Source organism: Pygocentrus nattereri, chromosome 11, assembly GCF_015220715.1.
Source record: "Pygocentrus nattereri isolate fPygNat1 chromosome 11, fPygNat1.pri, whole genome shotgun sequence".
Taxonomy (NCBI): domain Eukaryota; kingdom Metazoa; phylum Chordata; class Actinopteri; order Characiformes; family Serrasalmidae; genus Pygocentrus; species Pygocentrus nattereri.
The window spans coordinates 41,034,208-41,046,388 of record NC_051221.1 but is presented as its reverse complement, the minus strand read 5'-3'; the positions used below and the strand labels follow the sequence as shown (position 1 = coordinate 41,046,388).

Genomic DNA, 12,181 nt, shown 5'->3' with positions numbered 1-12,181 from the left:
CTAGTGGATTAAGAAGGACTACGTGACTATGTTTGCATACACCATATTTATTTAATCACAGAAATAAAGAACAGCACGGACAAAAAGCATCAAAACCGTGTATACACGGGCAACAAATTTTGAAAATCTGAAAATGACAAAGTTTTTAAAATTCATATACCAATAGGCTTAGACGTGGTGGTGCTGCAAAAATGGCACGGAGCACCCCAGGACCTCTGCTTCAAAACGTGACCATGATTACTCCAGAAGATATCTGCCAGAACTGGATGTACAGTCTTCTGAACGAATACTCAGTCAGTACTATTGAGGTTTAATAACAAAAAGTGAAGAGACCAAAAAAAATGACCCTTAAAACACAAAGTATATATAAAGTAAACATTAATTCTTCTTGTCAGTTTCAGACACTTCCTTGCCCGTTTCCTTTTTCATAGCATCTCGGCAGTCTTGGAAGACTAGTTTTATGTTTACCCTGGATTCATCACTAAAGTTCAACAGTCAAACTTGTTTTGTGATGAACAGGGAAGATAATGTCCCAAAGCACCAGACTACAGTCCTGAAGGTCCTTGCTCAGGCATTGACCTCAAGTAGTGGGTTCTGGCTGCCGTACAACCTCGTCCAGTTCGGAGATGAAGTGCCGCAGGTCCTCGAGACACCGCTCGCGGATCTCACTCAAGTTCTCCTTCAGAGGGGTCTGCAGGTGCTTCTCCAGACTAGGCTCCTTGGCAACTAGCATCTTCACCACCATCCCAAATGTCTCGCAGTCCTGACGATACACCTGGCCAACACAAAGACCAGCAACAGAGTATTAGAGTGCAGTCGAATACCCAACACTTCAATGCTGTACTGAGGACAAGTGCATGTTATACAGTAGCAGCCTATAACTGCATTCAGTAGAATGAAACTTCATGCACATTTGGGCTGCACAACATATGGTCCCCTAATCATTGTTGAGATACTGGCATTATAAGCTCCCATGAAAAACATGGGATCAATCAATATATGTATTTTTTGTGCTGGTGAGAGTTCAGTTTCAACACTAGAGAATATTTAGTCTGACATCAAACACAAACTAGCTTGGCAACGTTTAAAAAATTGTTAAGAAATATTAAGTATGTGCTGCCCAAACACAAAGAAGTCACAGTTTCTCTGTAATACTAAACCAAAATTTAAATATTTGTCTACTGAAACTGAGCACATTATTAGAAACACTAAGGGTCAATGTTGACAAGATCGCTTTTTCAGGTGAACCTTCTGTTCTACCACATCCCAATGGTGTTCCATTGGATCCAGATCTGGTAGCCATTAGATGATGGGTTCATTATGGCCAAGAAGGGGTGCATATGATTATTAACAATACTCAGATAGGCGGTGGCGTTCAAGAGATGATTGGTATTACCAGGCCCAGAAAACCTTCCAGTGTGCCAAGAAAACACTGCCCACACCAATACACCATAACACCACCTCCACCAGCCTGGACTGCTGACACAAGGAAGGCCAGGTCCATGGATTCATGGTGTTGGTGCCAAATCCTGGCCCTACCATCAGTGCGCCTCAGCAGAAATGGAGATTCATCAGACCTAGGTTACGTTTTCTCTTGTGCTTTTTTTTTGCTCACAGCCTTTTGGTCAACTTGAACCAATCTGGTCATTTTCTGCTGACCTCTCTCATCAACAAGGCATTTCCGTCACTGGATGTTTCTTCACTGCAACACTGAGAAAGTCTCGAGACTGTTATGCGTGAAAATCCCAGCAATTATAAAAATACTCAAAACCAGCCCGTCTGGCACCAACAATCACGCTGGAGTCGGAATCAATGAGATCACATTTCTTCCTTGGCTGATTAGATAATTGCATGAATGAGTAGGTGCACAAGTGTTCTTAATAAAGTGCTCAGTGAGGGGATGTGAAGGAAACTCTAAGCACTACCAGCAGCATGTCGACATATTTATTAGATTCATTTTGGATTTCTGTTCGGATTTTTTTTCCTGCTAATCTAACATCGAAAGGAATTAAGTTTTAAGCAGATTCAATGACGCTGATCAAGACGGGACACAGTCAACAATCAACCCCCTTTAATCTCCACCCTTTAATCTACAGCTTAACAGCCTAAGCTTCCTAATGACGATGGACAGAAATGAGAGGGTTTTTGTGTGTTTGGGTAGAACCTGTAACCCCTGTGATCAAATGAGTCAAAGCCAGACCTTTTACAGCTCCCGTAAGCACCTTCTCCATTTCCCTGCCCACATGCAGGACCCTGAGGACATGAGCTGAAGCGTGTGGCTCTGCCAGCGTCTGAGAATGCAGTCGAACACTAAGGTGCACGAGCAGACTGAGATAAAAATCAGGATCTGCTCAAACTCCAGGCTCCAGGCTCGGATGCATCAGGTCATATACACTGCGTGTGAAAGTTTAGGGGACGACTACTTGGTCTGTTCTTTCTCAATTTGAAAGTACTTACCATTTTAAGGTGGTCAACAGAAAGGATGAGTATGGATATATGAAAGCCCATTCCCACCAGGAAAAGGACCAAAAAAACCAACCAACCAACAAACAAATACATAAATAAATAAAGCAAACAATGTTTTTTGATTCTTGGTTTCTGGCTCCTGTATGTTTGGGTCTCAAAGTAATTACAATATGTTAAAATAATGTTTTTCTTTCTCAAAATCCTGACTTCCTATGTTGAAACAGCCTACCATGACTTCCAGTTACTTTCTCTAAACATTGACTTACGATTTTGAAATTATGACTTACGACTTTGTATCTCAAAGAATTATGATGATGAAATAATGACTTGCTTTTATAACTTTATTACTAACTGAACAACACTTTTTTTCAATATAATATCTCAAGATTTTGAGATACTAACTCAAGATTTTGAGATACTAACTCAAGATTTTGAGAACAAGTCATTATTTCAAGATGTTAAGTCAATACAGGATTATTCAAAACAATTAATCTCATTTCAAAGTGCCATATTTTTACAACCGTGACGCCCCCCGGAACCAATCACATGCCAACTGAAAGAGGGGGTCATAGAGTTTCTGACCGTCAGTATGGCAGTGAACCTCCAACCTCCGTCTCCAGCATTACTAGATCTCACGCCGTGGGACATGTTTTTGTGGGGGTACATTCAGGATTCTGTGCCACCACTTTCAACAACACTGGATGATCTCCGAAAGCGCCGTGAGCACGGCGACACCAGACACACGCAACTGAGCACGGGATGAATTTGATGAACTGAATCGCGTTGACGTCCGTACAGCTGGAGGTTTATATTAGCACTTGTAAAGTTATGTAATAAACTTAAACCACTTAAACCATTTACAGTTCACTGCATTGTTCTGGAATAAATCATTTTGAAATCGGATCAATCACCCTGTATTTTGAGAAGTCATTATTTTGAGATGTTAAGTCAATATTTGCAAAAATAATTTATTATTTGCGATACTGGGTCAATATTTGAGTTTCAAATTGTATGAGTTGTATTTAACTGTAGTTTTTTTTAAAGCAAAACCTGCTCTCCATATCACATGAAGACAATTTGATGAAGATGAAGCAGAGGACTGCAAATAAAATAAAACAAAATAAAATAAAGTATAAGTAAACAGCTGTTTTGGTAAGAAGACTTTGGTGCAGATATTCTGTCTCACTTAACTGAAACGCAACAGTGCAAATGAATGTTTAAAGCAAGCAAGGTGTCCCCAAACTTTTGACAGACAGTGAAGGTTAATTACATGGAATTTTAACACACTTCTTTGTCTTGCCTGGCTTGGTGGAAAACGCCCATAAAGGCCATTAACTGATGACTATGAGTGACCTGCACATACATCTCCTCGAGCAGAAGACCAGTGACCACTTCTAATGATGCTGAATACATTAATGACCCGATGGCTCTACATCCTGCCTTAGGTTTACAGAGGAATGAGGTAACCCGGTTCCAGGAATCAGCCTGGCCCACACACGGCGCTGTGCACAGCATTGTAATAGGTAATTAAGTTGAATTCAGAGTCTTTCCTGTAGAGCATTCTGAGAGCAAGTCCATCAGAACATTCCAGAAGAGGCGAGCTGAATGATTCCGACAGATACAGGAAGCTCAGGAGCCCAAGGCAGCGCAGGAACACTTAGAGAGTCACTCTGGAGGAATGCATTGAGCCTCGACTAACGGCCTGTTAACCCTATATGCACCGTTGCTATGGTCCTCATAATCTGTTTAGAAAGCAAAGCACCGCTGACGCCGCTTCTCGCAGCTCTGCGGATGCCGATGTCGGTCTTTAAATGAACGCATTATATGTTAGAGAATGCAGACTGCTGGGACTGTCACTACTGATTACATTACATTTAATACCGTGTAACAAATAAAACAGACTCAACAGTCACACATTATGCACACATTACATCTTTCAAATACTCCACACTGTTTTACTGAATAACTACATTTCATTTTAAAAATATGTGGCCAAAAATGCAAATAAACTGGAATGTCAGTGTGTCTATCAGACTCACTGTAAGACAGACCATTAGGAGAAATGAATATATGCATCATCATGCAGACTGCAAACGATCTCCTAACAATTCTTTGTGAAGGCTGCATCAGAACCTGTCCATAATATAAAGAGCAATAAATAAGAGGCAAGACGCTCAGCGCTGCGCTCCCTCAGGGAATAGCTGCTTGTGTGGTGATTTGAGAAGAACGGTACTGTTACAGCACCACAACGTCTTCAGCATAGAAGAATAGCCCTCTTCTCCAAGAGGAAAGTGCTAATTCAAACTGGCTTCTCGAGTGGGTGGAGCCAGTCCAGCTGTTCTGGAGCAACCTCAACCTCTCACACTCATCAAAGCATGCATGACTGTACATAAGCCTGAAATCATGTGTTAGTTGCACTTAACAGTCGGTACACTACACAATATACATATCACAGAGTTTTTAAACACTCTGACCGCTCAGTGTCCACTCCACCTCCCTTACATTGCAGCTCATCTGCAGCTCACTCCAGCAACACTGCTGTGTCTGATCCACTCATACCAGCACAGCACATACTGACACACCAATATCATGTCACTCCAGCGCTAGGAATGATCCACCACCCAACTAATACCTGCTTTGGAGGGGGCTGGGGGGTCCTGACCATTGAAGAACAGTGTAAAGGAAGGCTAACAAAGCACGCAGGAACAGATTTACTACAGACCACAGTCTGTAACTGGAGAACTACAAAGTGCACCTATATGGTAAGTGGATGAGGATGATGAATGTTGAAGCAGAACCTTGTATCTCCATTTTTGTTTCGTTTCTTAAAGTTTACACTGTATGAAAATTTAATGAAAATTGGACAGAGAGAAACGTTCCAATATTACGTCAGAAAAATCTCTACGTTTACGTCCAAGTTCTAAGTTAAGAGGAAAAATAAGGGGTCTCATCTCACACCATCTATCCGGTTAAGTGATAGAGTAAACATTTCCTGAGTTATGACTGCTCAGATGGTGCAAATCAGACTCAAACAAGGCTTCTCCACTAAGAGCTGCATAATAAGATAAGAGTGACAGTTCATTTGAATGACTCCACCCCCTCCCCCCTCAAACACACACACACGCGCACGCACACACACACGCACACACACACGCACACACACACACGCACACACGCACGCACACACGCACGCACACACAATTCCCATTTTATTTGGGTGTATCCATATAAATGGCCCACCCTGTAGTTTTATTTATGTTATCCTCCAGGGCTCCTGTAGAAAATGTAAGGAATTACCATGACACATATTTTGTTCCATGATATTGTATGATACTGTATTTTTGCCATATCATCCACACCTATTGCCAGTCAGGCACGTCCAATCTTTGTCCCGGTGCTGGTCCCAGGCCCTGGCACACATTTCCAACCTTTCTAAGCCATAAAGCAGACAGAGATAAACTAGTCAGGTCGGCAGGACTTACAGTCGATGTTTACTGTACGTTCGCTTTAATCAACATGCAGCAGCATCCATTCTGGTGCTGATTATCAAAACAATGAGCTTTTCAAAGGGGCCGAGCAGATTAAAAGCAAACTCTCCCGAGACATAAACATGTAGACTGAAGTGGAAAAGCTCCTAACAATGCTGAGCATGCTGGGAAGACTCTTCTGAGAGCACGCTGTACTTTCACGCACTTCCCGTCACCCCCCCACCCCCCACCCCTGTTACCCAATCAAACAGGAAAGCTCCACTTGCCTGTAGGTATTCGCTCTCTACATGTCTGTTTTCTACGCAGCCTTTCATGTGTGCTCTAATTTACTTGGTCGATAGCACAGAGACAGTGAGGCAGGGCAAGAGGGTAAAAGGAAGTCAGCGGGACTGAGGCAGAGACGTCGCACACACACACACACACACACACACACATATATGGATAAAAAGCCTCATCAAGACAAGAATCCACACCCTCTATATGATTACACAGAGTCATCCTCCTCAAAACAACAGGGGCAGAGCAGCCAGATCAGAGCAATATCTGGACAACAGATGGGGTGGAGGGCAACTGCCGTGCTGCCATGCTTCAGGAGTTAATTCTCTCTGCCGGGGTATGTTATGGGCACACAGTAACAGGACGTTGTGCAAGAAAGAGAAATTAAATAAGCATTCCCGAAAAGGAAAGAAGATAGCATCTCATAATCGGTATTCTGGAACATGCAGCTAGGGACTCATATTCCCCTTCAGTAGTGAACTAAAATAAAAAACATATTTGACCCTTGCTAAGCGTCTGTGAATGGAATTCAGCCGAAAAGTAAATGCCACGGAGCAGCATGGAAGCAGATAAAGGCTTGGCGGCCTTTGGTTAATTGTGTAGAACTCGCTTCCTCTGCTTTCCTACTTTTTCCCCCCCTCAACACTGACTCTGACATTTTCAAATCAGATATAGACCTTGTTTAAAAATCCCAGCAATCAAGTAAGGCTGTTCCTTCTACTAGAACTTGTGAGATTTGTGCTTAAGATGCAGTTTCTGGATGATCGCGTACTGGAAAAGGAAAACAAATGTTACTTCCTATTGATCTTTTTTCCTTAAATGGAGGAAGCTTCATCTACTGTACTGTGCAAAATGCTTGTTTAATTAATTCCTGCTAAAAATGGACATCAGGTTACAAGCTATTCATTTTCAAAAGATCTTTCTGAGCAGAATCGATACAAGATATCCCACTTGCATGAGGTAAGAAGGTAACTGGAAAAACAGGGGGTCTCCAAAACTGGAGTTCACAAAATGATTAAAATCCATGGAGAACATGGGATTGAGCAAGACCTCGTAAACCACCAAAACTGTCGCCATCAGATAAACAGCACTTGAACGAGAAGATCTAGCTCCACTCTTGCTTCAGATCTGGAAAAAATACACAGGTGTCTCTTTCCATGCTTCCACTGCGAGAAGCCAATTCAACGTTATGACCTGAAAAAAATGTGCCGGAACAGAGAAAATGATACGAGCAATATAAGAAGAACGTGCATCAAACAAAGAGGCTGCTGGAGTTCAGAAGTCCAGAAAGACTACAAAAGGTGTTTTAATGCTGTCATATACGCCAAAGAGGGTGTTACTTTTTAATATAATGTAAATGTGGCTTAATATTTGCTGATAAATAGTTTGGAGCGGAGGTTGTGCTACTTATCTTCATTTCAAAATTCCCAAAAATGTCATCTGGCCAGGGGTGGCCAAATTTCGGCAAGCGTATAGCTGGTTGGCGAGGCTTCTGTGTAATTTTCTGGTAAATAAATGCTCTGCTCTATTTACTGACGCTGAAAAACGATTAACCTGTACTTGAATTTATCCTGCAAAGGAATTATAGGTGGTCTCTGACTTTTGCACAGCACTTTAAATCAAAACAACATGTCTGCAAGTTAAATCAGATGCAAAAACTAAGCAACTGCTGAAAAAAAACGTCGTTTTTTCTTGATTTAATGGCCCGATGGGCATTTTATAGTCCAAGACCATGTCGAAGCTATTGTGAAAGTAAGAGGGTGTAGTTGGACAACAGCCCCCACCTGTGCAATCAGTGCAGTGCAGATGGAGAAAAGCTTTGCTGTCAGAAATGAGCAATTTCTCTTTTCTTATCTTTCTGGGCTTATTTGAAAGCTGAAGCTGTACATCCTTTAAACTGAAGCAAAAAAGGGGAAAACGTGGCACATGTGACAGGAGGGAGGTGAGAAAGACTGATGCAGAAGAACATCGTCATGGGGTGGGAGGAAATCTAGTGGCACAGAGTCTTCAGATGGCTAGACTAGATAAAAGCTCGATCTAAACATGTGGTGGCCACTCGCTAAACAGTGCAACATTAGAAAGCCACACACGTCAAATGTCACACACAAAATGTGAAATAACAGGATTAGCCCCGAAAAGCACTTACACACTGAACTACGGAACAAACCTACACTATACAATTAATCAGAAGTGCCGCGAAATCCCACATTCAAACGCACGGAGCGTGCTTTGTGCACACTTGTGTCACAAGTTGGAAGTACATAATCATCTAAAATGCCTGGAACTGAGGGTTCCAAACTCTAAATATCAACAGCCCAGACCATTATCCCTCCTCCACCAAACTTTACTGCTGGCACTATGCATTCTGGTAGGTGTTCTCCTGGCATCTGCCAAACCCAGATTCATCCATCAGACTGCCAGGCAGTGATTCAGTACTCAGCAGGCCTACTCTCTGAGTTTTTGCGGAATAATAATAATAATAATAATAATAATAATAATAATAGGACTTACATTTCACTGTGGCAGATCTAGCAGAGCGAAAATTCCACAAACGGATGTGACAAAGGTGAAAGGTCCTATGACTATGTTTAAAGTCACTAAGCTCTATGGGAATCCCATGACGATGTGCTTGATGTTATACACCTGTGAGCAGTGGGTGTTGCTGAAACAGCTGAACTCAATAATTCATGTATAAAAATAATGACATAATATATAATTTATATGCCCTGCGATGGACTGGCGACCTGTCCAGGGTGTATCCTGCCTTCCGCCCGAAGACTGCTGGGATGGGCTCTGGCATCCCCCCGCGACCCTGACGGAGAAGCGGCTTAGAAAGTGGATGGATGGATATATAATTTATAATTATAATAATTAATAATCTATAATTATAATAATTTATGCATAAAAATGAACAAAAGTGAGCCACATTCAGCTGAGCAAATTAGGTTTTTGTTGTACCATGAGCAAACTTGTCAGAGAACTGTTTAGTGTTTAAACGTTAAACCACATTTTTTTCAAAGTTTCCTCTAAGAGGTCTGATCTGATTTAAAATAGCTGAGTTCCTGCAGTGTCAGCAGCTCCTGAAGTCAGGTTTAGGACTGGGGCTCTACAGGAGGGCTGAAGTTTTGCTCGTGGCTGTGAGCAGGAGGGAAAAATAACACACAAGTGAGCTACAGGGAGGGCATGGGCGTAGCTCTAATGATTCTGAGCACGCACAGTCACCGCCCCGGCCCTCACTTCCCTTCTCTTTCATTTCATTTGGAACGGCCGGGCATGGAGCTAACGTGCAGGCAAAAGCACCAACATGTGACATTCATTAGAGCTAAATCCGGTAAAGGCGAGGGAAAGTGAAAAAGGAAGAGGAGCTTGGAGAAAAACACCTACAGGACACCATCCTCCAGAGTTTAGCGCAGTAAACCTATTAGTCTCCCCCACTTAGCTCTAATCCACACTAATGTGATCATAAAGTTTGATAAAAAAGGGGAAAGCGGTCAAAGCCCCACATCCCGCACATCTGAACTGTCCTCACTTTTTTCCTCAAGAGTTGTTAAAGGGCCCATATCCTACATTTTTCTTCTCCTTTCATTTTTTCTCAAGTTCCACTTCTGCGGTTTCAGTTGTTTTATCGAACAAAAACGGTCGTGATGAATTTTTTTCATGACCTTTTTTCCAACCCCCACCCCCATTTATTTTACTGTGCCTTTATATGTAAATGAGCTCTCTTCTGATTGGCTGTTGTGTATCGTGCCTCGTTCAAAAAGCAGAAACCCACCACATACATTTTAAATAAATGAGTCGGGCTTTTATGCATGTTTTAATGCTGTACTTTAAAATGTACTACTCACTCCACACGCTCCTTAAAGGAACACCAAGTAGTCTGTTTTGAATTCAAAGTTTTTGTGATGTCACAAAAAACAATATGCCCATACAGCACTTCATCTGGTCCACCAGCGCAGATTTTTTTCGTTGAGTGCAGTGCTTTTTGTAAGCAGGGGGCAATCACAACATAAGGTCGTTTACTTATATTAATGCTAAGGGAACTACAAAAAGCCTGTTTCATTGGAAGAGGTTGGAAAACGGTCATGTAAAAGTGAAAAATGCATGAAAAAAGCAGGATTTGGGCCCTTTAACGTCCAACTGCAGAGACGAACCTTCTCGATTTCCCGAGCTTTGGCAGCGATGGCTTGAGATCGCCGCTCTTGGAAGTCATCCATAACAGTGGAACCTTCATCCGTAGCAGCCGATGGTTCATCGGTCGGACCCTCCGTCACCGGTATCTCCTCCTACGCAACACAGAGCCTATTGAGCTTAAATAGTTCACAGTGATCCAACAAATGCTGGCATTTCTTAAACATGCACACATTGACACGCATTAATATGAACTTTATAATGGAGAAAATCCTTTTCCAAGTCGATAGGAACCCTTCATGAAACCTACAGCATTTTAGTTGGCTTACAAATATCAGCATTTTTTAATTTATTTCACCCACACGGAGCTAAATTCGGGGCTAATATTCAGATTTTCAGAGCAGATCAGAGACGTCCACCAGAACAGCTTACAGTTTTAATGGATATATATATATCTGCATGTAAATAAACACTGTTTATCATCACAGTTAAGTGGTTGGTATAACATACTGGGTAGCATCTCTGTCTTCCATGCTGTAGGCTGGGGTTCAATCCCCCACCTGGGTAAGCACCCTTCACTATACCAACAAGAGTCCTTGGGCAAGACTCCTAACACCACATTCGCCTACCTGTGTATAAATATGCTCTGGATAAGAGCGTCTGCCAGATGCCGTTAAAGTTAAGGCTCAAGATGATCACTGATCGTGCTCAAAAAAAACAAAGCAGAACACTTTAAAAGGAAGTAATGGAAAAGCAGCTGCATTACACAATAAAGGAGTATCAATGTGGAACAACAGGGCCAAAAGGGACCACTGGAGATGCTTCTTCTTTCAGGCCAGGACATTGCTCATTAAACAAACCCGGGGTGGGGGGGTGGGGGGGGGGGGGGGGGGTTGACATGGCTGGGATAAGACCACATTTGCCTTTTTTGTTCACCATGAGCAAGAAAAAAGGCTGGAACAGAGAATGCTCACACATCCTGATGTGCCGTCCAATTATCGCTCATTCCATTCACCCTGACAGCAGTAATGCATTCAGTGTGCGGACTGTTCTACATCTTTCACAGCGGAAACACAGCACGGCTATGGCTCGCTACCGAGGACTCGTTACTAAGAAAACAGCCAGGAGATTATTTAGAGGAATGATTAGGGATTCTTTTGGGGTGGGATTACCAGGGCCAGGGTGAGGTTTTATGTTTAGGTTTTGGGTTAAGGGTAAGGATATGGTTAGGGTGACGCTTAGGGCAAATAAAAGGGAGTTTAGCAGATATTTCGTTGAGAGGAATTTCAAAGCAAGATAAGCATTACAAAGCATTTACAGGGGGCTGTCTGAATAAAATGTTACCGTTCTTTCAGATCTGAACAATGTGAAACTACAGAATACAGGAATTAATAACTTACTGAGGTTATTTATCACTAGCAGGCATTATCAAACATAAAAAAAAGAAAAGACATTTTGCATGAACAAAAAACATCTAGATGACCTCGAAGACTTCTGGCATAATATTCTGTGGACTGATTGGTCAAAAGTGGAACGTTTCCCAAGACATCATAAGAACAACATGCCAACAGTCAAACACAGTGGAAGCATGTCATGGTCTGGGGCTGCTTAGCTTCTACAGAACATGGACAACCTGTCATAACTAATGGACCTCTATGAGAAACTTCTGAAGGAGAATGTCCGCCTGTCAGTTCGTGACCCAGGCACAGCTGGGTTATGCAGCAGGATAATGGTTTGAAGTACACAAGCATGTCCACCTCTGAATCGCTCGAAAGAAAATAAATAAGCTGGAGTGGCCTGACTTGAATCCCGCCGAGATGCTG

The 12,181-nt window shown here is 42.3% G+C and overlaps 1 protein-coding gene across 2 annotated transcripts in view; it reads right to left on the bottom strand.

Annotated features, from left to right (window-relative positions):
• Positions 1–31: 31 nt before the first annotated feature.
• pphln1 (periphilin 1) overlaps positions 32–12,181 on the bottom strand; it is a 38,349-nt gene continuing 26,199 nt past the window's right edge. For both annotated transcript variants that reach the window (XM_017717809.2, XM_017717810.2), the window contains exons 10-11: positions 10,382–10,513; positions 32–775 (exon numbers count right to left, since the gene is read on the bottom strand). In XM_017717809.2, the coding sequence (XP_017573298.1) occupies positions 581–775; positions 10,382–10,513 (327 nt within the window). In that variant the 3' untranslated portion in view covers positions 32–580. The remainder of the gene's footprint in view (positions 776–10,381; positions 10,514–12,181) is intronic.